The 26,558-nt window shown below is 47.4% G+C and overlaps 1 protein-coding gene across 3 annotated transcripts; it reads right to left on the bottom strand.

Annotated features, from left to right (window-relative positions):
- Nucleotides 1-1,054: 1,054 nt before the first annotated feature.
- On the bottom strand, nucleotides 1,055-26,558 carry LOC101003499 (eukaryotic translation initiation factor 3 subunit C). 3 transcript variants are annotated; one of them, XM_003916733.4, is made up of 21 exons: nucleotides 26,408-26,558; nucleotides 26,139-26,269; nucleotides 24,165-24,230; nucleotides 23,876-24,065; nucleotides 23,534-23,659; nucleotides 23,291-23,345; nucleotides 22,741-22,850; nucleotides 22,229-22,356; nucleotides 14,005-14,164; nucleotides 13,777-13,880; nucleotides 12,852-12,993; nucleotides 12,532-12,657; nucleotides 12,303-12,396; nucleotides 10,507-10,697; nucleotides 10,057-10,281; nucleotides 4,084-4,447; nucleotides 1,938-2,097; nucleotides 1,778-1,843; nucleotides 1,606-1,693; nucleotides 1,342-1,504; nucleotides 1,055-1,244 (listed from the first exon to the last, which is right to left on the bottom strand). In XM_003916733.4, the coding sequence occupies exons 2-21, from the start codon at nucleotides 26,237-26,239 to the stop codon at nucleotides 1,162-1,164; spliced, it is 2,742 nt and encodes a 913-aa protein (XP_003916782.1). In that variant the 5' UTR covers nucleotides 26,240-26,269; nucleotides 26,408-26,558; the 3' UTR covers nucleotides 1,055-1,161. The 3 variants fall into 3 exon arrangements, with proteins under 3 accessions (XP_003916782.1, XP_021787560.1, XP_031514205.1); XM_021931868.2 differs by having other exon boundaries at nucleotides 26,359-26,504; XM_031658345.1 differs by lacking the exons at nucleotides 26,139-26,269; nucleotides 26,408-26,558 and adding an exon at nucleotides 25,722-25,952.

Genomic DNA, 26,558 nt, shown 5'->3' with positions numbered 1-26,558 from the left:
ACTTATATAAAACACAATAAGGCCGGGCGCGGTGGCTCACGCCTGTAATGTCAGCACTTTAAGAGGTGGAGGTGGGCAGATCACGAGGTCAGGAGATCAAGATCACCCTGGCTAACACAGTAAAACCCCATCTCTACTAAAAAAAAAAAAATACAAAAATTTAGCCGAGTGTGGTGGCGGGCGCCTGTAGTCCCAGCAACTCGGAAGGCTGAGGCAGGAGAATGGCATAAACCCGGGAGGTGGAGCTTGCAGTGAGCCGAGATTGTGCCACTGCACTCCAGCCTGGGCGACAGAGCGAGACTCCATCTCAAAAAAAAAAACAACCAACAACAAACAAAAAACACAATAAACACAACTTAAATGATCAGAAAACAACCACATGCTTAGCTATCACAGCAAAGGCCCAGTTTCTCAATGCACCCTCTGATGGCACCTGTCTTATTATGAACAGGTAACAGTGCATCTACACTTGTCTATACCAGCTCTCCCTTCTCCCTGCCTGCTGAACCCTCAGAGTCCAACCGTCACTACTGTCTCCACTACGCCTTTCCTGATGTTCCCCCCCACCAACCCCCCGGTCACATCAATACATCCGTGACTTTTTTTTTTGAGACAGTGTCTCGCTCTGTTGCCCAGGTTGGAGTGCAGTGGCGTGATCTTGGCTCACTGCAAAACCTGCACCTCCCAGGTTCAAGCGATTCTCCTGCCTCAGCCTCCCAAGTGGCTGGGACTACAGGCATGTGCCTCCACGCCCAGCTAATTTTTGTATTTTTAGTAGAGAGGGGGTTTCACTATGTTAGCCAGGCTGGTCTGGAACTCCTCACCTTACGTGATCCACCAGCCGTGGCCTCCCAAAGTGCTGGGATTACAGGCATAAGCCACTGCACCTGTTATAACTTATGTTATTACAATTTTCTGTTAAATGTCAAAAAGCAACAAGCTCTTCAAGGTCAGGAATGTGTTCAATTCACCTCTGCATCCGAGCCTTATGTCTGTCATGTGGGTAGAAGCTCAGAAATATAATCAGCAAATGAATGGACTCAACACACCTTTGTGGCAACAAGCAATCAACCATAACAACTTTAAATAGACTTTTAATGCCTGAGGTGTGGCTTAGAACTTCAAGGTTGGATAGTCTAGGCGTGAGACAGAGTGGAGAGCTCAGTAGGCCGTTTGAGATGGCTGCTGGCGGTAGCCACCGCGGCGCATGTAGCCCTCGTTTTTGCGGTAGCCGTCCTTCTGGTCTGCAGGAGAGAGATGGGAAGGATGTGGAGGGAGTGCCAGGGGAGAGGCTGTGAGGGTACCAGAAGCCGGGCGAGGAGAGGAGCCGGAAGCACTCACCTCGGAAGTAGCCCCCGTAGGTGCCTTGTTTGTGGTCAAACACTCGCTCATTGTTCTCCACCAGGCTGCCCAGCTTCTCGGCCAGCTGCAGGGCCAGGTTCTGCTGGGCAGTGGGCTCGGTGCGGTGCATCACCACTGTCTGCGTTGGCTGGTCCAGGGAGGCCTGACAGGCGCGAGGCAGAGGAGGGGACACGATACAGATCAGGCCCCTCCGCTCCAATCCCTCCATGGCTCCACCTGCCGGCTTCCCACCCCGGCCCCTACCATCAGCTCCTCATTAATGATCATTTTGCTGATGATGGAGTGCACAGTGGGCAGATCCAGCTCAAACATGTCTGACAGTGTCTCCATGCTGGGGAGAAAGGAGAGGACAGGGGCAGTCAGGACCCTTGCTCACAAGGCTGGGGCCCTTCTGTGTCCCCAAGGCCCAGCCTACCTGATGGAGTCGTAGACACTGCTGTAGGTGAAGAGGTAGGTCCTCAGTGACTCTTCCTGGATCTTCCTGTGGGAAGAGGGGAGAGAAGGGACAACGGGGCCTCAGGCAAGGGGACCAACCAGTCTCTTCTTCCCCAACCCATCACGGCCTGTCTGCTCACCTAACCAGCATGGTGCGGACTTTGTCAGCCTCGGGGAAAAGGTCCCACACTTTCCCATTCATCTTCTCATTGATGATAAAACTGTGACAAGTCTTCCAGTCACCCATCTTCATGGCCTTGGAGGCAGCGACCACATGTTCCCGCATGGACTCAGGGGGACCTGAAAGGGTGGGAATGAGGCAGAGCCTAGGGAACTTGGGACCAGGACTCCTGCCCCATTAGCACTCTTTAAGGGGGAACAGAGGCTGGAGGAGCAAACCATACTAGAGACTCTCCCCGTCTCTCTACCAAAGAGCCATGCAGTCGCCCAAACCACTCCATCTGCACAAATGTACTTAGGTTTGAACTCAATCAGTCCATAGACACACTTCAGGGGACTGCTGAACACCTTGAAAATGTTGACAAATTGTGCGTGTGTCCTCACGTACATCTTCCTGGGCTACAGAGCGAGACCCCGTCTCAAACAAAACAAAACAAAACAAAACCACCTCTGCCAGCTCAACTGGAATGGAATTTACCAACCCTTCCTCACCCACATCACCTTCATGAATGGTGCCATGCCCATGCATCAATTACACTGTTGCCAGCTTATTATTCTTCCAAGCAGCTTACTTTTTTTCCTTAAAAAACTTAGCCCCGGTCAAAATTATCTCTAAAATCACAGGTTTTATGTATTAATTATGAACTCAGGCCCCCAAATACAATCCTAAGACAAGCCAGGACGGTAAGACATGGTACACCGTAGTAACTGGAATTCAGAGTAGACAAAGTGCAAAAGTTCTAAGGCTAGAAATGGGTGGCAGACAGAGAAACACGAACACGCAGACTCCGGAGCAAGCACAGCAAGCTCAATGCGAACAGGGATCAGGTGCAAACAGAACCACAGGAGCAGGGCTAAGTGTAAGGAAAGGCACACAGCCCTCCTGGATGAACTTCCATTTTAACCATATTAACACTTGCAAAAGGCAAGGTTGGTCCGGGCGCGGTGGCTCATGCCTGTAATCTCAGCACTTTGGGAAGCTGAGGTGGGCGGGTCACCTGAGCTCAGGAATTCAAGACCAGCCTGGCCAACAAGAGGAAACCCCATCTCCACTAAAAATACAAAAAATTAGCCGGACGTGGTGGTGGGCGCCTGTAGTCTCAGCTATTTGAGAGGCTAAGGCAGCAGAATCACTTGAACCCGCGAGGCAGAGGTTGCAGTGAGCCGAGATTGCGCCACTGCACTCCAGCCTGGGCGACAGTGAGGTTCTGTCACAAAAAAAAAAAAAAAAAAAGGCAAGTTTAGAGGCTCAAAGAATATTTCTCTACAAGCCAAACAACAGTGCAGAGCTGATGCAAACTGGCTTTTGGAACTACTGTAGGGAGAAATTGAGAGGCAGGGACTGTGGAGAAGCAGATAGCCTTTCCCATCACTGCTACTTCAGCTCCAGCCAAGGCTAGCTCTGCAGGAAGGCAGGGCCAGGAGTGACAGACTGCCAATATTCTAAGATATGAAAATTCCGATTCTCATGGGAAATTTCCGCACAAAGTAAGTCTCACTACGTAAGCCAAACAAAAATGTGCCTAAGGGAACCTACCCTTTAGCCCAAACATATACATGACCAGGAGAGGACAAATCTGTAGGGGGATGTGGCTGTGGACACTGGGCTGGGCTCACTCGTCAAGCCCTCCTGTGGGTCAACGTCACAGGAAGGGCGCAGCTCAATTCCTTTCCAGTGAGTCACCACTCACTGCAACCCTGCAAGATCTTTCTTTCAAAAGGGGCCAAAGGAATCAATGTTAGCTTCTTGAACAATAAGGCTCTATGACAGTTGGTTTGGCTGGAATGTAATATACACGAAGGGAAGAAAAGGGAAAGGTCAGAGGTACACATGAGCTGTGTTAAACTCGGGCGAGTCACTTAACTTCTCTGTGCCTCAGTTTCTCCACTGGGAAACAGGGTATTACTAGTACCTACAGCATAGGGTTATTACTAATGCAGATTAAATAATTATTTGTAAAACACTTAGGACAGTACCAGGCAGAGGAGGTGTCATTAAATCAGACAGAGTTGAGTGGTGGGAGAGTTACTCCCTTCACTTCTCTTAATCCTCATGTGTAATCAGGGAGTGAGGCAGCCTGCTGAACCCTGGAGCTCCACACTCACCCAGCAGGGGCTGTCGCTCGCCCACGCGCAGCTGGTGGTGGAACTGCTTGCTGATCATGCGTCGGCGGGCATCGCTCTCATGGGCAGCCATGTAGGGAATCTCCAGGAGCATGGCAGACACCAGGTAGACACACTCCAGCAGCTCCAGGTTGATGTGCAGGTGGAAGGGGACCTGCCGGCGCCGCTCCACCTTCTCCTGCTCCTGGTTGCGCTCCTGCAGGCTGCGCAGCAGCAGGCCCTGGCCCAGAAGCTCCTTGGCTCGGCCACTTGACTGGATGTCCAGCAGGGCATTGTGTGCGTCCTTGGTCAGGCCTTGGCGGAAGGCACAGATGCCCAGCTGCACCATGGTGCGGTTGTAAAGGATCTGGGGGCAAAGGGTAATAATGCACTCAGAGGTGACAGCTGCAAGACAAGTCTTCATTTATTTCATAACTAAGCCGGGCACGGTGGCTCACGCCTGTAATCCCAGCACTTTGGGAGGCTAAGGCGGGAGGATCACTTGAGCACAGGGGTTTAAGATGGGCCTGAGTAACATGGAGACACTCCATGGCTAAAGATAAAAAACCAAAACAAAACTAAACAAATCTACTTTAAGTGCCTACTATGTGCTGAGCAATAGGCTGGGAGGGAGAACAAAATAGACAAGTCCCCACCCTGCATGGAGATTATGTCTAGGGGTAGGGTGTGGGGGGCACGAGAGCTGCACTACGAGGCGGTGACTCACGCTGAGAAGAAAAATAAAGCAGAGAATGGAGCCAGGAAGGGAGTCTGTGCGGTGAGGCTCAAACGTTCACATAACTACAGAAGGCCTCATTGGGAAAGAATGTTTGAATAAAGACCTAAAGAGAGAGCAAGTCATGCAGGCATCTGGGGAAAGAATATCCTATAAAAAGGAAAAGTAAACGCAGTGATCCTGTGGAAGAACCGGGCCAGGTATATTCAAGAAACAAGGGGGCTGGGCGCGGAGGCTGTAATCCCAGCACTTTGGGAGGCCGGGGCAGGCGGATCACGAGGTCAAGAGCTCGAGAACATCCTAGCTAACACGGTGAAACCCCATCTCTACTAAAAATACAAAAAATTAGCCAGGCATGGTGGTAGGTGCCTGTAGTCCCAGCTGCTTGGGAGGCTGAGGCAGAAGAATGGCGTGAACCCGGGAGGCGGAGCTTGCAGTGAGTTGAGATTGCGCCACTGCACTCCAACCTGGGAGACAGAGCGAGACTCCGCCTCAAAAAAAAAAAAAAGAAAGAAAGAAACAAGGGGTGTGACACAGCTAGGGCTGGGAAAAGACACCACCACCACAAGCTGGGGGATGGGCAAGCACCAGTCATTTTTTTTTTGAGACGGAGTCTCACTGTGTCTCCCAGGCTGGAATGCGGTGGCGCGATCTCGGCTCACTGCAAGCTCCGCCTCCCGGGTTCATGCCATTCTCCCGCCTCAGCCTCCAAGTAGCTGGGACTATAGGCGCCCGCCACCACACCCGGCTAGTTTTTTGTATTTTTAGTAGAGACAGGGTTTCACCATGTTAGCCAGGATGGTCTCGATCTCCTGACCTCGTGATCCACCCGCCTCGGCCTCCCAAAGTGCTGGGATTACAGGCTTGAGCCACCGCACCCGGCCAGCACCAGTCATTTTATGAGTGTTTTTCTTTTTTTTTTGAGATGGAGTCTGGCTCAGTCGCTCAGGCTGGAGTGCAGTGGCGCGATCTCGGCTCACTGCAATCTCCACCTCGCGGGTTCACGTCATTCTCCTGCCTCAGCCTCCAGAGTAGCTGGGACTACAAGCGCCCGCCACCACGCCCGGCTAATTTTTTGTATTTTTAGTAGAGACAGGGTTTCACCATGTTAGCCAGGACAGTCTCAATCTCCTGACCTCGTGATCCACCCTCCTCGGCCTCCCAAAGTGCTGGGATTACAGGCGTGAGCCACCGCACCCGGCCCATTTTATGAGTTTTAAGACAGGAAACCATGGGAAGGTTTTGAGCAAACAGGTGATATGATCTGACATAACTGAACAGGTTAATCTGTATTATGAACAGAACAAAGGGACTGAAGAGACACAAAGGCAGAATCAGAGAGAAATCAGATGATGGTGGCTTAGAGCAGAGGGTACAAGCAGAAGTGACAGGAAGTGTTCTGATAATGGACTGTGAACAGGAACGGCTGGGGAATCAGATGCAGTATACGAGAGAAAAGTTCGAAACAAGAATAACCCCAAAGTTTCTGGTCTAAGCAACTGGGAAGAGGGACTTGGCACTAATTAAGACAGGAGAGATGGTAAGTAGTACAAATCTTGGGGGAAAAGGCTAAGTGTATTCATAACAACAACAACAATGTGGAGATCAATGCCAGTCATAAGCTTACATGCAAAAAGCCTTAAATATGTTAGCAAACAGAATCCAGCAATATATAATATAAAAGAGACAATATACATGACCAAACTGGATATACCTCAGGAATAAAATGTTAGTATAAAAACGTAATTAACTCGGCTGGGCGTGGTGGCTCATGCCTGTAATCCCAGCACTTTGGGAGGTGAAGGCAGGTGGGTCATGGGGTCAGGAGTTTGAGAGCAGCCTGCCCAACATGGTGAAACCCCGTCTCTACTAAAAAAACAAAAGTTAGCTGGGTGGTGGTGTGCACACCTGTAATCCCAGCTACTCGAGAGGCTGAGGCAGGAGAATTGCTTGAGCCAGGGAGGCGGAGGTTGCAGTGAGCCGAGATTGCGCCACTGCACTCCAGCCTGGGCGACAGAGTGACACCCTTTTTCAAAAAACAAAAAACACACAATAATGAACTCATAGTTATTCATTATATGAATAGAATGAAGGAGAAGTAACCGGGTATTTCTTTCTTCTTTGAGACAGTCTTGCTCTGTTGCCCAGGCTGGAGTGCAGTGGCGTGATCATGGCTCCTGCAACCTTGACGTCCTGAGCTCAAGCAATCCTCCTACCTCAGCCTCCTGAGTAGGTGGGACTACAGGCGTGCACCACTATGCCTGGCTAATTTCTGTATTTTTTTGTAGAGACAGGGTTTTGCTATGTTGCACAGCAATTAAGATAATATGGGACTTGCTTAAGGACAGACAAAAAGAAAAATGAATGGGACAGAAGGGAATGACCTGAAAAACACCTACTCTTATAGGTGATGTGGTTTTTCACATTATTTTCCACAAAGACACCAAAGCAATACAATAGGGGAAAGGAAGTCTTTTCTACAAATGATGCTAGAACAACTAGGTATCCATATGGAGGAAAAAGAAACCCTGATCCCAACCACACCAGATGCAAAAATCAAACCAAGACCAACTATAAGACTCAATGTAAAAGCTAAAACCCATAGGGACTTATGAAAAAAAAAAAAAAAAAAAGAAATTCAAAAAATCCTCATGAATTTCAAGTAGGCAAAGGCTTTTAGACAGGATCCAGAAAATAATTACTATAAAAGAAAAAACTGGGCCGGGTGTGGTGGCTCACGCCTATAATCCCAGCACTTTGGGAGGGTGAGGCAGGCGGATCATGAGGTCAAGAGATTGAGACCATCCTGGCCAACATGGTGAAACCCCGTCTCTACTAAAAAATTTAAAAAATTAGCTGGACATGGTGGTACGTGCCTGTAGTCCCAGCTACTCGGGAGGCTGAGGCAGGAGAATCACCTGAATCCGGGAAGCAGAGGTTGTAGTGAGTCAAGATCACACCACTGCACTCTAGCCTGGTGACAAAGCGAGACTCTGTCTCAAAAAAAACAAAACAAAACAAAACAAAACAAAAAACGGATACATTAGATTTCATCCAAAGGTATGGTTAAGAAAACGAATAAGCAAACCAGACTGGAAGAAATATTTTCAAAACATATCTGAGGTCAGGGGTTCCAGACCATCCTGGCCAACATGGTGAAACCTCGCCTCTATTAAATATACAAAAATTAGCTGGGTGTGGGGGCACATGCCTGCAATCGCAGCTACTTGGGAGGCTGAGGCAGGAGAATTGCTTGAACCTAGGAGGTGGACATTGCAGTGAGCCCAGATTGCGCCACTGCACTCCAGCCTGGGCAACACAGTGAGACTGTCTCCAAAAAAAAAAAAAAAAAATCTGACTCAGGACTAGTTATCCAGAATAGATAAAGCACTCCCATAACTCAATAAAGTAAACACTCCAATTGTTTTAAGTGGGTAAGAATTGACCAGATATTTCACAAAAGATAAATGGCCAATAAACATAAAAAAGTAAAAAAGTAGCCAATATCAATAGTCACCAGGCAAATGCAAACTAACACTACAATGAGATACCATTAGACAACCAACTAAAATTTAAAAGACCTTTGAGTAGACGGGTGCAGTGGCTCACGCCTGTAATCCCAGCCCTTTGGGAGGCTGAGGTGGGTGGGTCACCTGAGGTTCAAGACCAGCCTGGCCAACATGGTAAAATCTTGTCTCTATTAAATATACAAAAATTAGCCTGGTGTGGTGGCACATGCCTGTAATCTCAGCTACACGGAATGGTGAGGCAGGAGAATGGCTTGAATCTGGGAGACAGAGGGTGGAGTGAGCCAAGATTGCACCACTGCACTCCAGCCTGGGCAACACAGCGAGCCTCTGTCTCAAAACAAACAAAAACATACACACACACACACACAAACTAAAATATCTTTGAGATCAGCCTGGGCAACATAGTGAGACCCTGTCTCTACAAAAAATAAAAAATTAGCAGGTATGGTGGCACATGCCTGTAGCCTCAGTACTATGGAGGCTGAGGTGGGAGGATCACTTGAACCTGGGAATTTGAGGCTACTGTGGGCCATGATCATGCCACTACACTCAGCCTAGGTGACAGTGCAAGACCCTGCCTCAAAAAACAAAAACAAGTTTAAAAGACCCAATACCACTGCCGGCACGATGGTTCACTCCTGTAATCTCAGCACTTTGGGAGGCTGAGGCAGGCAGATCACTTGAGGTCAGGAATTTGAGACCAGCCTGGCCAATGTGGTGAAACCCCAACTCTACTAAATTACAAAAATTAGCCAGATGTGGTGGCGGGCGCCTGTAATCCCAGCTACTCAGAAGGCTGAGGCAGGAGAATCGTTTGATCCTGGGAGATGGCGGTTGCAGTGAGCTGAGATTGCCCCACTGCACTCCAGCCTTGGCGGCAGAGCTAGACTCCCTCTCAAAAAAAAAAAAAAAAAAAAAAAAAAAGACCAACATCACCAAAAATTGACAAGGAACTCCCAAACACTAGCAGGAGAGTAAAATGCTATAACCACTTTTGAGTTTCTTACAGCCAGGCTTTCCCATCTGTCCCCAGTCATTCCAGTCAACCCATCCCTCTTCTGCACCCATCAGAAAAGTCTAGTCAGTGTGCCCCGGAAAGGCCATCCCCCACTCCCAGGACCCAGAACCTTCCCGTCCCACAGCTTTGGAAAAAAATCCCAACTGCCAACCTGCAGCAGCTTCCTACATCAGAGCCAAAAACTGGAAATAAACTGGGTGTCCACCAAGAGGAAAACAGATAGTGATATGTTCATACCGTGCAATAAAAACACAAACAGGAGGGCTGTTTAAAAACCAGCATTACCCCCAGACAGGTTCACCAGGTGCTCTACACATAAACATTTCCTAGTTGCCTTGAATACACTTTTACAGGATCTACACTTCCACACACAGCTTTTTTTTTGTTTTTGTTTTTGCTTTTTTTTGACATAGTCTTGCTCTATTACCCAGGCTGGAGTGCAGTGGCAGTCTGGGGTCACTGGAACCTCTGCCTCTTGGGCTCCAGCGCTACCAAGCCCGGCTAATTTTTTTTTTGTAGACAAGAAATTATGTGTTTACATGCAGGAGGACTGCAGGATGTTGGCATGTGGGAAAGACCAAGTGTCTACTTAAATTTGCACCAGTCACACAGGTGGCCGTTCTGGTTAAGCCAGTTTGCCAAGAGGCCAGGGGCCTGGCATCTCCTTCACCTCCAAGGCCTCCCCATCCTACCTGCACTGGCGGGTCTGCGTGCTGAATGTTGTCCTGCAGGTGGCTCATAAGCATGAGGTCGCGGGCCTGGTACCAGCGGGAGTGCAGAGCGTGGTGGTAGATGTGGCAGAGGATGGCGCATGTGCGGATCCGGTCTGTGCGGTCTTTGGCGTAGATGTACTTGCACAGTCTCTCCATCAACACGGCCGAGTCCTCGCCCTCATTTTCTGCCTGGTCTTGCTCAGACTGGGGAGGAAGGGAGGTTATTTGCAAAGGACATCCAGCTTTAAAAGGCACAGGTTCTAGCAACCAAAGATGAGACTCTATCCAGTCTCTTTCTAATATGTCAGTTTCCCTCTCTGCTCCACCTGGGGAAGTCTAGCGAGTAACAGATTTGCCGTCAAGTCCTCACAGAAGCGGAGGGCAGGCGGACACACCCGTTCCCCTCTGCCATGACTGCCATGCGCTCACCTTTGAGGAGCCCTCAGGCGGGGTCAGCTGCCGCTGATGGGCCTTGTAATCAAACTTGTAGTAGGTGTGCAGGATGCGCAGCAGGTAGATGCGGCAGACCTCCTCGGTAGTGCCCTTCTCCTCCAGGTAGCGCTGCACGCGCTCGATGATGGCACACACCTGGGCTTCATCCTTCAAATGCTCCACATACTCTGGCAGGGAGAGCACCCATCCTTGTCTCAACTGGGCATCCAGGCTTTCCCATCTGTCCCCAGTCATTCCAGTCAACCCATCCATCTTCTGCACCCATCAGAAAAGTCTAGTCAATGTGCCCCGGAAAGGCCATCCCCCACTCCCAGGACCCAGAACCTTCCCGTCCCACAGCTTTGGAAAAAAATCCCAACTGCCAACCTCTGCCAGTGAGGGTCTACAAGGCCTGGCCCTTGCCTGGTCTCCCACGATTCTCCCTCTGTCTTCCTGTGCTGGAGTCACACTGGCCTTTTTACTCCTGGAACATCAGGCTCGCTCTCTGCTCCTCCTGTCAGGCACTGTCTTCAGCTGATTCTTCCCCTAACTCCTCCTCGTTGGATCTCACCTCTGGTGGCCCCTACTTAAGGGTGTTTTCTCCAGCTGCTAGCTACAGCAGCCACCCCTCCAGTCACTTTTTACCACAGGGCCCTATTTTAACTCCAAACAAATACTTTACATCATCTAGAATTATTATTAATATTATTTGAGATGGAGTTTTACTCTTTCGCCCAGGCAAAATAAGCAATCTCCGCTTATTGCAACCTCTGCCCCGCCGGGTTCAAGGGATTCTCCTGCCTCAGCCTCCCACATAGCTGGGATTTACAGGCACCTGCCACCACTCCTGGCTAATTTTTGTATTTTAAGTAGAGCCAGGGTTTCACCAATTTGGCCAGGCTGGTCTCAAACTCCTGACCTCAGGTGATCCAACTGCCTCAGCCTCCCAAAGTGCTATGATTACAGGTGTGAGCCACTGCACCCGGCCCAGAATTATCTTGTTTAATATCTTACTCTCTCTCTCTCTATATATATATTTTTGATATGGAGTCTTGCTCTGCCACCCAGGCTGGAGTGCAGTGGCGTGACCTCATCTCACTGCAAGTTCCGCCTCCCAGGGTCACGCCATTCTCCTGCCTCAGCCTCCCAAGTAGCTGGGACTACAGGCGCCTGCCACCACGCCCGGCTATTTTTTTTTTTTTTTTTGGATTTTTAGTACAGATGGAGTTTCACCATGTTAGCCAGGATGGTCTCGATCTCCTGACCTCGTGATCCGGCTGCTTCGGCCTCCCAAAGAGCTGGGTTTACAGACATGAGCCACCGCGCCCGGCCATATCTTACTATTATTATTTGTCAAACTGCCTTTCTCCATCCAGCACAAAAGGTAAGCTTTTGGCTGCCTTGTTAATCACTACACCCTTGACTTGATGGGCACATTCACACTTTTACTGAGTAAACTATGCTGCACTTTCACACCCCAATGCCTCTCATCCAAGCTAAGCAAGAGAAGTGAATAGATGCCTTACCCCAAAGGTTCTCAAAGTATAGCCCTGAGACCAGCAACCTGGGAGCAGGCTACAGGTGCACGTTCTCAGGCCCCACCCACACCTACGGAATCAGAAACGATGGGACTGGGAGCCAGCATCTCATCAGGCCCTTCCATGCGAATGCTGGGGTAAGGAAAGGCTGGCTTTTCAAGCACTCTGACTTTGTAAAATCCTTACAAAGCTCTAAACCTAGTATTATTCCCTGAAGTTTTCCTCTCAGCAAAGCTCACGCTTGCTCAGGCTCACCTTGGGAGTGAGGGTCAGTATTTTGCATTATTTTGGTAAATTCTTCATCCATTCGTTCTACCAGAGTTAGGATGCAGCCACGGACACGCAGTGGCTGAAAAGGAAGGCGGAGGAGGAGTTAACAAATTAGCCCAGATCTCAGTCTCAAACCTCAACCCTAGGGTCCCACTGAGCCTTCCCAAAGCATAAAACACACACCTCCAGTTATCCTGCCAACTCCTCCCTTTACCTGGTCAGCGTTGTGCAGGTTCTCACTCTCTTCCAGAATATTCTCTCCAACAAAAATGTTGGGATTTGCAAACAGGATGTCCATAAGCTCATTGATGCAGTCCAGGCACTTCCCCCACATCTCTGGCTGCCAAGATTTCAGACCACAGCAGAGTCAGAGGAGTGAAGGTAGAGTAAGCGGATGCCTCCCACTTCAGCAGGAATCGTGGGGCCTTCCACCACCAAGACTGCCTCCATAGCCCCTGAGTCTTAAGACACTAGGTACCCTCTTCCCCCGACCCACTAGCTATGCCCTGAGATGCTCCTCTTCACTGCTCTCACCTTCATGTAGGTTGCCAGGTTGGGGTTGTAGTCATAGAGAGAGGCAATGATATTGAACTTGATCTTGACAATGACGCCCTCTCCCAGGTTGTTTTCTGCTGCGATCTGAACCAGCAGTTGCAGCAGCTCAATCTGGGCAGCACTAGAGGGCCAGAGCGCTGGGTGAGGCTTTAGAGACAAATCACAAAGTCTCCCCCAAGATGCCCTCTTCAGATAACACCCCGTCCTCACCACCCATATCCCTGCTTCTCCTTTATAAATTCCAAACAGAAGCAGCAATAATCCCAACCATCCTGGAATGCTGTGAAATGCTTCACACCGACCACCATTCTCTGTTACCTAATAACTAAAGAGGGTAAACACTCTTTCAGTTTTTTAATCTTAAAAAAAAAAAGAAAAAAAAAGGGCTGGGAGTGGTGGTTCACGCCTGTAACCCCAGCACTTTGGGAGGCCGAGGCAGGCGGATCACTTGAAGTCAGGAGTTCGAGACCAGCCTGGTCAACATGGTGAAACCCCGTCTCTACTAGAAGTACAAAAATTAGCCAGGGATGGTGGCAGGTGCCTGTAATCCCAGCTACTCAGTAGGCTGAGGCAGGAGAATCGCCTGAACCCAGAAGGCAAAGACTGCAGTGAGCCGAGATTGTGCCACTGTACTCCAGCCTGGGCAACAGAACAAGACTCCAAAAAAAAAAAAAAAAAAAAAAATGGAGAACATTATTTCATTGTATAGATGGGAAAACAGACCCAAAAGGTTAAGTGATTGGTTTTAGGTCACAAGAAGGGTAAACAGCAGGTAACCGACTGAGGTGTCCCAAGCACACCATTCCTCTACTATAGCCACACACAGACCCTCCCAACAACCCCTTCCCCCAACCTCCACCCTCTGCCGCCCTGCAATCCCACCACCCAGGCCCACGAATCTTACCGATCAGTTCCCTTCTTTCCTCGTGCCTGTAGGATCTCATTCAACTTCTTGATAACAACAGCGTGGGTGATCTCGGTTCCCTTGGCAAACATCTTTGGCTTCTCCTGTATCAGTACATATCCCGTCATGTGCATGCCAGCGGGAACCTGTTTTTGCCTTTTCCCCACAAGGGTACCTTTATGCCCTCCCAAACTGTTCCCCAATTCATTTTACCTCTGAAACCCTCACCTTAACCAAGGGCACTCCACCCCGGACCCTTTCCCACTCCCCGCCTTCATTGTCCTCCTCCTCCTCATCCAGGCGCTTGGATTTCCTGTCATGCTTCTTCTTAGCTTTGTCCTCCCGTTTCTTCTCGGCTGCCTTCTTGTCCTCATCTGTGGTGGGTGCCCTGCCGGCAAACATGGGAAAAGATGACAGATCAGCCCTCCCCACCTCTAAGGCTTCTTCCTCCCCTCAACTTCCTCTTTTCCTCCAACAGCTCCTGGGTCCAAGTTATGCTCTATAAGAATGACCTAGAGGACACAGTTAACCATAATCTAGCCATCTCTAGTAAGACAGAGTACTAACCAGACCATTGTAGACATATTAATAGAAACAACCTGTCGGCTAGGCGTGGTAGATCACTTGACGTCAGGAATCCAAGACCAGCCTGGGCAACATGGTGGAACCCCATTTCTACCAAAAGTACAAAAATTGGCCGGGCATGGTGGCGCACGCCTGTAGTCCCAGCTAACTTAGGAGACTGAGGCACGAGAATCGCTTGAACCCGGGAGGCAGAGAAGGCTGCAGTGAGCCATGATCACGCCACTGCACTTCAGCCTGGGCAACAGAGTGAGACTCAGTCTCCAGGAAAAAAAAAAAAAAAAAAAAAAAAAGAGAAAAGAAAAGAAATAACCTGTCATTTTGCTCCAAAGCTAACACTTACAGTTTCCAAAGAATCCACAAACAACTTATTTTCTTTGATACCAGTTGCTTTCTCCAGACTGACTAATCATTCACCAAAAATGAATCAGTTTCCCCAAACGTATAAAACATTTCTCTTTTTTACTATTCCTAAACTGTTTCATCCCTTTCTCTCCTCTCTTCTTATGACAACTGATTAATCTAAATTCTGAATTTTAAAAGAACGTTCACTACAAAAAAGGTCCCCACAAAATAGAAAAAGATCACCAGCTACCTTGAATGGTCTTAGGCTACTGGATGTTGCCTGAAACCATCTCCAGACTTTCACATGTATTCATGTAACAAAATACAAACCAAATGGCAAAGACAAATTACTTCAAACTTTGCACAGATACTGAAGAATAAATCTTTCCAGAAACACTCAACATTTTTGAAACCTCATATGTAATTATCATAATTTACCATTTGAACATTCAAAAATAAATTTCATTTTCACTGCTTAATAGGTTTGAATACGCTTTTGGAATAGTCTATAAGTTTACCAGTTAAATTAAAATCTTCCCTTGCCAGAAGACCAATGCCCTAACTCTCAACAAAAGCGTATGGACTGGCCAGGCACGGTGGCTCAAGCCTGTAATCCCAGCACTTTGGGAGGCTGAGGTGGGTGTGTTGCTTGAGCCCAGGAGTTCAGGACCAGCCTGGGCGACAAGGTAAAAAGTCTGTCTCTATTAAAAAACAACAACAACAAAAGCTTATGGATCTTTCCCCTGCACCACACTCTAATGATGATGATTCACTCTATAGGTAAAATTCTTTGCAAATATGCAAAGTATGTTCATTAAACTAAAACCTCTTGGTCTAAACCATCTCTATAGCTCTGAGATCAGAAGAGCTAAAGCTATTTTTTAAAATTAATGCTTCAAAAGAACTTAATCTTCCTTGGCCTAAAGTATTACTCCTAGCACTAAAGACAGTATGATACACACCTCAAAACGGAAATGTACTATCGTACAAAATTCTAACTGAAAGACCTAAGACTTGGCTTGACCTCTCCCATGACAGATTGTACTCTGGTATATTCATATCTTGTTGGAAATTATCAGATAACAAATGTTTATATCCTCAGCTATATAATCAACAGATGCAAGTGACATTTCTAAATGAGTATTTCCTCTAGTTAATACATAGTTAAGAGACTAAAAAGTCATTATTGAGAGACACCAAGGGAAGTCAAGCCTAACTACACTGCAAGGGACCACACCATTTTCCCATGCCTTCCCAACCACAACTACTGATGGAAAGCCCTAGATGTATGCCCTGGCTTAGGATCCTAACTCAGACATTCGGTCTCACTAGAGATCCTGGGGTTCACTTAAAAAACAAAAACAAAAAAACGCCTCCAGAATCAGGTAACTCTCAGAAGTAGAAAGCAGCTCTGTAAGAGTTCACAAGTCGCTGGGCATGGTGGCTCACGCCTGTAATCCCAGCACTTTGGGAGGCTGACGCAGGTGATCACGAGGTCAGGAGATCAAGACCATCCTGGTTAAGACGGCGAAACCCCGTCTCTACTAAAAATACAAAAAATTAGCCAGGCGCGGTGGTGGGTGCCTGTAGTCCCAGCTACTTGGAAGGCTGAGGCAGGAGAATCGCTTGAACCAGGCAGGCAGAGGTTGCAGTGAGCCAAGACTGCGCCACTGCACTCCAGCCTGGGCGACACAGCAAGACTCCATCTCAAAAAAATAGTTCACACGTCAATTATGACATCAGGTATAGATGAACTTCCCCCTAAAACCTTCAGATCACCATAAGACAACAGATGGCCTTATCCTACATCAAAGAGGCTGAAGCTCATGAGAATAAACCCACTCCTTTACAAGCTTGTTTTGAACAAAAGATGAAGGACGAGAAATGCTGATGAGGGAAAGGGTATATTTAGACTGGCTGAATCTGGAGTTGCTGAAAACCCTTACTGGCAGAGGGCCTATCATGTTTTCTAGAACTTCCACCAACCATGGGTGGCATACTCAAGGAGAGCTAATATCAGAGTTTACACAGAAAAACGGACAAGCAGAATCCACTGTTCTGTGGTTTTGCTCTCTCTCCTTATTCCTCTTTCTCCTATATAAATCCTGCTTTTGCTCAGTTGGAAATTAATCTGAAAATTTGTCTCCCTTGTTATACAAGAGGAATAGTGTCTGTGAATTATTCTTCTACACTACAAAGCCACAAACTCTGAATGTCAAAAAGCTTCTGACACTTGAAATTCTAAACATTGTTTTTTAAAGGGTTTTCCTCAGAACATTGATTCAACTAATTTTAGATTTTTTTGATCAGGTATACAAGTTAGTTTACAGGTTAATAAAAAAAATTTGGCCAGGCGCGGTGGCTCACGCCTATAATCCCAGCACTTTGGGAGGCTGAGGTGGGCGGATCACGAGGTCAGGAGATTGAGACCATCCTGGCTAACACCGTGAAACCCCGTCTCTACTAAAAATACAAAAAAAAATTAGCCGGGCATGGTGGTGGGTGCCTGTAGTCCCAGCTACTCCGGAGGCTGAGGCAGAAGAATGGCGTGAACCCAGGAGGCAGAGCTTGCAGTGAGCCAAGATCGCGCCACTGCACTCCAGCCTGGGCAACAGAGCAAGATTCTGTCTCAAAAAAAAAAAAAAAAAAAAATTCAAGGATAACCTCTAAAAGCATAGCATGTAACTCCCAAACCAGCAGAGACAAACAAAATGAATAATAAGAAAATATATATAATCTAGAAACGGGGAGAGTTGGGGGAAGAGGATGAGAAAATACATGTAGGCTAGGCACAGTGGCTCATGCCTGTATCCCAGTACTCTGGGAGGCTGAGGCAAGCAAATCATCTGAGGTCAGGAGTTCGAGACCAGCCTGGTCAACATGGTGAAACCTCGTCTCTACTAAAAATACAAAAATTAGCTGGGCTTGGTGGTGCTCACGTGTAGTCCCAGCTACTCAGGAGGCTGAGGCATGACAATCACTTGAACCCAGGAGGCAGAGGTTGCAGTGCGCCAGGATTGCACCACTGCATTCCAGCCTGGGCAACACAGTGAGACGACTCCTCAAAAACAAAAACAAAAAACAAAAAACAAATAAAAGAAAAATAAAACACAGGTTGAATATCCCTTATCTGAAATCCTTAGAATCAGAAGTGTTTCAAATTTCAAATATTTGCATACATATAAAATGAGGTATCTTGGGAAGGGCTCCAAGTCTAAATATGAAATGTGTGTGTTTTATCTACACCTTATACATACAGCCTGATGGTAACTTTACACAGTATTTAACTAATTTTATGCATGAAACAAAGTTTTGATTGCAACCTGTCACATGAGGTCAGATGTGGAATCTTCCACTCATGGCACTCTAAAAGTTTCAGACTTTGGAATTAGAGATGCCCAATCTTTAGAAGACAGAATGAATTTCAAAATAATTATAATGAAAGAAACTACCCCCTCCAAATTACACAATGTTGATTCTATTTACATAAAATTCTAGGAAACGCTAACTTACCTAGTGATAAAAAGCAATTTAGTGGTTGCCCAGGGAGAGGGTGAGGAAACTGAGGCAGGAGAGAATTATTACAAAGTCGAAGGTGGAAATGTTTAGGTGTGAAATTTTTAGGGTATTATGTTTTGATTGTGGTGAGTTCTATGGGTGTAAACGCAAGTCACAACTTATTAAATTTAACTTTAAGGCTGGGCGCAGTGGCTCATGCCTGTAATACCAGCACTTTGGAAGGCCAAGGCGGGTGGATCATGAGGTCAGGAGATCGAGATCATCATGGCTAACACGGTGAAACTACATCTCTACTAAAAGTACAAAAAAATTAGCCAGGTGTGGTGGCGGGCACCTGTAGTCCCAGCTACTCAGGAGGCTGAGGAAGGAAAGTGGTGTGAACCCGGGAGGTGGAGGCTGCAGTGAGCTGATATCGCATCACTGCACTCCAGCCTGGGCGACAGTGCAAGACTCCGTCTCCCAAAAAAAAAAAAAAACCAAAAAATTTAACTTTAAACAAGTGCAGTTATTGTATGTCATTTACACCTCAATAAAGCTATTACAAAATCTAAAATAAAGACGATAAACAGAAAGCATAAGATATCATAAAATGGTCAGAATAAATACATCGATAACCACAACAGGCTGGGCACAGTGGCTCACGCCTGTAATTCCAGCATTTAAAGAGGCCCAGGCAGAAGGATCACTTGAGCCCAGAAGTTCGAGATCATTCTGGGCAACAGGGCAAGACCCCGTCTTGATAAAAAGTAATTATGTAGACACATATATAAATAATGATTTTATATATAAATAAGTAACTATAATAAATGTAAATGAACTAAATTGCCAGAGAGGCAGAGATCAAGTTCTGGTGGTCGTTGCACAATGTGAATGTACTAAATGCCACTGAATTGTACACTTGAAAATGGTTAAAATGGCAAATGTTACGTATCACAATAAAAGAAAAAAAAGAAGCAGAGATTTTATGAGATTAAAAAAAAAAAAAACAAAAAAAAAACCAAAGACCTAGTTGTGCTTAGAGACACTCTTTTTTTTTTTTCCTCCTGAGATGGAGTCGTGCTCTGTTGCCTAGAGCTGGAGTGCAATGGCATGATCTCGGCACACTGCAACCTCCGCCTCCCAAGTTCAAGTAATTCTCCTGCCTCAGCCTCATGAGTAGTTGGGACTGTAGGCATGGGCCTCCACGCTGGCTAATTTTTTTTGTATTTTTAGTAGAGATGGGGTTTTACCATGTTGGCCAGGCTGGTCTCGAACTCCCAACCTTGTGATTTGCCTGCCTCCGCTTCCCAAAGTGCTGGGATTACAGGCGTGAGCCACCACGCCCAGCCAAGAGATACTCTTAATCAGAGCATGGCAGAGTTAAAAATAAAAAGACAGGAAACCTCCTTTTCCCACGACGCTCTTCCGATTTTTGAGACGGAGTCTCGCTGTGTCTCCCAGGCTGGAGTGCGGTGGCGCGATCTCGGCTCACCGCAAGCTCCGCCTCCTGGGTTCACGCCATTCTCCCACCTCAGCCTCCGAGTAGCTGGGACTACAGGCGCCCGCCACCACGCCCGGCTAATTTTTTGTATTTTTAGTAGAGACGGGGTTTCACCGTGTTAGCCAGGATGGTCTCGATCTCCTGACCTCGTGATCCACCCGTCTCGGCCTCCCAAAGTGCTGGGATTACAGGCTTGAGCCACCGCGCCCGGCCGAAACCTCCTTTTCATAAATGTCCTTTACCAGGTAGAGGGAAGCTCCCTTCTATTCCTAGCTTCCGTCTTTTATCAAGAAGAAATACTAGGATTTTTTTCAAATGCCCTTTTTGCATCTGCTGAGATGACTCTATGGCTTCTGTTATTCTATTGATATAGTGTATTAGTTGATTTTCGTATTAAAACATTCTTCTATTATTGGGATAAATCCTACTTGGTTATTAAATTTTTAAAAAAAAACTTTTTTGGGAGATGAGCCCACCCATCCTCCATCCCCCTACAGGCAAGGAGGGGGTGCTCCCATATAATCCTTATTGTATGTCGCTGGGTTTGGTTTTCTACTATGTTGTTGAGGACTTTTGAGTCTATATTTATAAAAGTATAGCTTTACAGTCTTATAGTTACCTTTTCTTTTGTTTTTTGTTTTTGGTTTTTTTGTTTTTTTTTTTTGTGACAGAGTCTCGCTCTGTCTTCCAGGCTGGAGTGCAGTGGTGCGATCTTGGCTCACTGCAAACTCCACCTCCTGGTTCAAGCGATTCTCCTACCTCAGCTTCCCGAATAGCTGGGACTACAGGCGCCCGCCACCATGTCTGGCTAATTTTTTGTATTTTTAGTAGAGATTGGGTTTCACCATGTTAGCTAGGATGGTGTCAATCTCCTGACCTCGTGATCCGCCCACCTCGGCCTCCCAAAGTCCTGGGATCACAGGTGTGAGCTACCACGCCTGACCTTGATATCTTAAGTTTAATTTTAGGTCCCACTTGCTCCCTCAGACAGGAGCATTTGTGCAACACACATGTGCAGTGCACATCACACACCAGAGTTCACACAATGGGAGACTTCAATACACAATTATTCAAAGACAAAAACGCAAAGTACAGTAGATATAAAAGATCTGAACCAATAGTAACACTGATAGTTCTGTAAGATGTCAACAGGTTAAAAAAATGAGTTTCATGATCAAGCAACTTTTTGAGACGGTTAATAAAACAAGGTTAGGCACATTTATTCTATGGAACTTTTCAGAGGTGGCTGTAAACCCTCCAAGAAGGGGCTGATAGACAATGTGGCCCAGACCTTGACCAGTGTTCCCTGAAGCACTTGACAAAAAAAAGCTTCTCAACAAAATGCCCACCAAGTAAGTTGTTCAGCCTGTCTAGGCTCCTAGAGGGTTGGAAACTCACTACCTCCCTAAAGCAGCATGACCACAACATTTAAATGCAGGAAAGCAACCTTAAGAGCAATAATCTTCCCATTAAAAGGGTACTATTTGTCTGCGTGCAGTGGCTCACGCCTATAACCCCAGCACTTTGGGGGGCTGAAGCAGGAGGATCGCTTGAGCCTAGGAGTTTGAGATCAGCGTGGGGAACATGGTGAAACCTCATCTCTACTAAAAACACAAAGAATTAGCCAGGTGTCCTGGAGTGTACCTGTAGTCCCAGCTACCCAGGAGCCTGAGGTGGCAAGATCACCTGAGCCCAAGAGGTTGTGGCTGCAGTGAGCCAAGATTGCATCTCTGCACTCCAGCCTGGGAAGAGCGAGACCCTGCATCAAAAGAGCACTACTTATCTGTAGTTTGCCCAAACTGGCTAAGAAAAAATAAATAAAAACGCTGTTTTTAGTGAGCTTGAGATTTCACTCCCACGGGACACAAAGGAGGAGGTATCACTTTTATTTCAAAAGAAGAAACTGAGACTTAAGGTTAAGTAACTTACATAATGTTGTACAGCTGCTAAAGGCTGGGAGACAGAATCCACACTGGGATCCTCCCCCATTCTGACTGTCCCAGTAAAGGTCATGAACACCTGCAGCAGTCTGTATGCTGTACGTGTACTAAGAAGTTATCAGGAAGGGTAACAACAGTAGCAATGCACACTAAGGGCTCACCACGCACCAGTCCTAGATGAACTACTGTCTTACATTACACCTCCCTGTATTCCTGCAGCTATTCTGGAAAGGAGGGTTCCCTGCCTTATTTTACAGATGAGAAAACTGAAGATTAGACAGGTTAAGTAGTTTGTCCAATGTCCCACAGCTATCGGGTGCCAAAGTGAGATGTGCACCCAATCTACACATAGCAAGTAAGGCTGTGGGTAAATATTTGGACTCTGGAGTCTTCAATTCTCATCTTTAGGACGCATTAGCTTTGTGACTTTAGCCAACTAAATACTTGACTCTCTAATCCTACTGTAAAATGCTAACAGTTGGCTTCTCCAACCTAAAAGGACTCATGGAAGAATCAATAACCTTTGAGACAGTTAAGGGCTTTCCACCAGTTCCAGTGTAACCCTAGGTCCCACTACTTTCCTTACTTTTTAAGAAATCTTGAGGCCAGCGCGGTTTGTTTCCCTTCCTCCTCCTCTGAGTCGGAATCAGAAGATGTGGAACCTGTGTCCCAGTCCTCATCATCTTCAGAATCTTCTGAGTCCTCATCTTCATCCTTAGAGGGAAAAAAAGACGATCAGCAAGAAGAAGATAGGGAGATTGACCAGTGTCTCTACCCTCTTTACTAACACATATTCGAGATTTATTTTCATGAGTAGAACAAGAGCGGCTACTCCTGGAATCAAGGTATCAAGGTCTGGAACTGACCATTAACTCCCAGAGTGATGCTGCAATTTGGCTGCAGGGACACACACAGCTTCCCCTAGCAGAGCTGGGCCCAGATCCCTGTTTGCCCACTGCTCTAATATAAGAGGAAGCCTGTTCTCAACTCCACTAAAATTCACCCCTTCCAACCCTAGGGGTTTGAGTCTTATCTTTTTCCCCCAAGGACTCAGGAATGACCTCCGGCAGGAAATCACCATCTAACCCTGGCTCTTACATCCATCTTTTTGAGGAATTTGCGACTCTCCCCAGAAGGAGCTTCTGATTTCTTCTTCAAGAAAGTTGCAGCACTGACTCCGTCCTCATCCTCATCCTCATCTGAAGAGCCTAGTTGGAATGGAGGGAGAAAAAAAGATCCTGAATGTTGGCCAGGTGCGGTGGCTCACGCCTGTAATCCCAGCACTTTGGGAGGCTGAGGAGGGCGGATCATGAGGTCAGGAGATTGAGACCATCCTGGCTAACACGGTGAAACCCCATCTCTACTAAAAAATACAAAAAATTAGCCAGGCATGGTGGCAGGCACCTGTAGTCCCAGCTACTCAGGAGGCTGAGGCAGGAGAATGTCATGAACCCAGGAGACAGAGCTTGCAGTGAGTCGAGATCGCTCCACTGCACTCCAACCTGGACAACAGAGCAAGATTCCGTCTCAAAAAAAAAAAAAGAGATCTTGAATGTTGAAAAGCCAGACTGCAAGGCAAACAAGAAACCAGGCCAAGGGCAGTGCTAACTCTGGACTTTCTATTTCCAACAAAGGTTCTTTTGCTCACCTTCTGAATCTTCCTCGTTTTTCTCAGCATCTTCATCCGCAGACTGCTCGGGGTTCTGGACAGAGGGAAGTGAGAGAACAATCATGGATGTGCTCCAGCCATCAGTCCACCCCACCCCTCTACCCCAGACAGTTCTGTCATGCTTCCCGCTCCAGTCACACCTCCCACTAACAATTCCATCTTTGGGCCTCAGTCATGGGGTCACCATTCCCAGTTCAGTAAGTGTGCCTCTAGCCTCCCCACCTGCTTGTAGCTTGTGATATGGGACTCAAAATCACGGTTGTATTTTCGGATCTTCTGGCGCAAGGTGCTCAGAGCCTTGGCATTGTTCTTGTTCATCTTCTTCTTCCCTTCCTTATCTTCCCAAAGCTAAAGGAAGAAGAGGAAAGAAAGAGAGAACAGTGATCTGAAACTAAGTAACATTTCCTAAACTCCAGCAAGACACTTTTGAGTCTTGCTATCAGTACACCACTGGTACTGCTTACTAACTACATCTGTTAGCTTATTTTTAAAAGATCCTATACATCCCACCACTAAAAGTACAAAACCATGAATAAGCGGTGGTAATAAATATAGGCATCACACCTCATTAAGATAGTCCTCTAGGTCAGCCAGGATGCGAATATAGAACCGGGGGACACCTTCTTTGTCCACAATGCTCTTGGCCTTCCCATATGCTTTTCCCAGGAGCTCAAACTCTTCCAGGCACTTGGTGACATCACGAATCTTCATAGCATTACGGATGGTCCGGATAAGGTTGGTCAGCTCCTCAAACCTGGGTTGGGAGCCCAATATCACATTGAACCTGACCACTGAGGGAAAACTCACCACTGCTCCCAGAGACTCCCATCACCCAGCCTCCCCATGGCTTCACCTCTTGTCCTTGGCACTGCGGACAACTCTCTTGGTATCTTCTTCATCCTCGCTCAGCAACAATGGCCTGTTTGGAAGGAACACAGACCATTAACCTCCTTTCCCACTCTTTCCAAAAGACCCCTATTTCCCTTCTCAGGACAGGTAGAACTGAGTAATCCAGGTCATCCACACCAACCCATAACCTTTTTGACTCCTCCTCAGGGCCACTTCATATACAACTCAATCTTTTAAGTGTGCGTTAAGTAAGGCCTTTTACTCAGTGTTGTAGCAAACACAAAGATGACAGCCACTATCCTCTCAAAAACCAACAAATCAAGGTGCTTATTTACTGTGTAACTAATGACATAGAGACATAAGTCACTACAGAAGAACTGAAAAAAAGAGGTAGTGAAAAATGATACTTGAGCTATAATGAACAGAAAAGGCTTCAGGGAGGTGGTACCTAAACTAGATCTTAGCAACATTTCCCAAAGTATGAGAGGCCAATAGCAAGGAGAAAGTCTCAATGGCATTAACACCTCCACTGCTAGTATTTTCCTACAATAGTAAGACCAGACCACAGGCTCACAGGCAGCAATAGTATCTCTATTCTTTTTGTTAAGAGACAAGGTCTCACTATGTTGCCTAGGCGGCCTCCAACTCCTGAGTTTAAGGGATCTTCCCACCTCAGCCTCCAGAGTAGTTGGGACTACACACATGCACCATCTTGCCTGCCTCTTTTTCCTTTTTATTATTTTTTGGGTTATTTTGGGTTCTTTTTTTTGAGGCAGAGCTTTGCTTTTATCGCCCAGGCTGGAGTGCAATGGCGCAATCTTGGCTCACTGTGACCTCCGCCTCCCAGGTTCAAGTGATTCTCCTGCCTCAGCCTCCTCAGTTGCTGGAGTTACAGGCACATGCCACCACACCCGGCTAATTTTTGTATTTTTAGTAGAGATGGGTTTCACCTTATTGGCCAGGCTGGTCTCAAACTCCTGACTTCAAGTAATCCGCCCACCTCAGCCTCCCAAAGTGCCGGGATTATAGGCTTGAGCCACCTGCCCAGCCTGGATTATTTGGCATTTTATGGCAAATGACATTGGTTTCCACCTGTGGAAGTGACATGAAATCATATGCATACTGGCCTATACATGTGCAATACATACTTTTAAAACAGTAGCACAAGCATATGGCAGATGTTTAAGAAACACCATTCCAGCGGGGCATAGTGGCTCATGCCTGCAATCCCAACACTTTAGAATGCCAGGCAGGAGGTTCACTTGAGCCCAGGAGTTCAGAACCAGCCTAAGCAACACAGTGAGATCCCTTCTCTACAAAAAATTAAAAACAATTAGCCCGCCGCGATGGCGTGCACCTGTAGTTCCATCTACTTGAGAGGCTGAGGTGAGAGGATAGCTTGAGATCTGAAGGTCGAGGCTGTGAATTATGACCCCTCAAAAAAAAAAAAAAGGGAAAAAGGAAAACCATTCTATTGTTTCAAAGGGTAAAAAAACAATGTACAGAATCGGGGGATGGGCATTTCCGTAGAGGTGAACAAGCATATAAAACGTTTAAGCACCTGCGTACACAGCAGGTGGCCAGACTTCAGAGTCACATCAAGGGGCTCCCAGACACCAATCAAGCATTTTGCGTTTCCTTCTGTGAGCAGTGAGAAGTCACTAAGGACTTCTCGGCGGTAAGATGAGAGGAGAAAGATAGAGACTGTAGACTTAAGGCCAGTTAGGAAGCTGATGCAACAGATCTCGCCAGTGGGAAACCCCTGTGATTCTATCCCTTGTGCCTGGTGGGTGGCCTCCCGCTATCACAGTCCTCTAAGGCTGTCTCTCCAACACCGCTCCGATCCCGCAAACTCTGGTCATTGTCCGAACCCGCTCTCCCCGCCCTCACCTCCATCCCCTCCCATGTACACTGCTTTCCACAGCCCGCCTAACCCCGCACTCCCAGAATGGTCACGGGCATCGCCCCTGCAACTCACTGTTTGCCATAGTTGCCTCCGACAGGTTTGGTGACGAGCTCCTCCCCGGACAGGGACGACTCGGACTCGCTGTCCGAACCGGTGGTGAAAAACCGCGACATGGCGACGGCGCGGAGGTGCTACGGCCGGACCTGCGGGGGAGCCAAGGCGTCACCGGCCACGCGAAGAGGCCCGGGCCACCACCTCCCGACGCCCGACCCCTCACCGGCCCCACCCGGACCTCGACCCGGGTCTCCCACCACGAAGCACGAGGCCCAAAGAATACCAACCAGCTGAGCTCGCGAGTCACACCGCAGATCCGTGACAGCGGAAACGCCGAGAGAGAAGGCGGGTCCTCGCGTCACTTCCGGGAAGCGCCGACGAACTACACTGGAAGACTACAACTCCCAGTGGCCTTCCCAAGATACGGGGGCGGGGACA

This window comes from Papio anubis, chromosome 18, assembly GCF_008728515.1.
Source record: "Papio anubis isolate 15944 chromosome 18, Panubis1.0, whole genome shotgun sequence".
Classification (NCBI taxonomy): Eukaryota; Metazoa; Chordata; class Mammalia; order Primates; family Cercopithecidae; genus Papio; species Papio anubis.
Note: the sequence above shows the minus strand (reverse complement) of the source record. Positions and strands in the feature narration are given on the sequence as shown.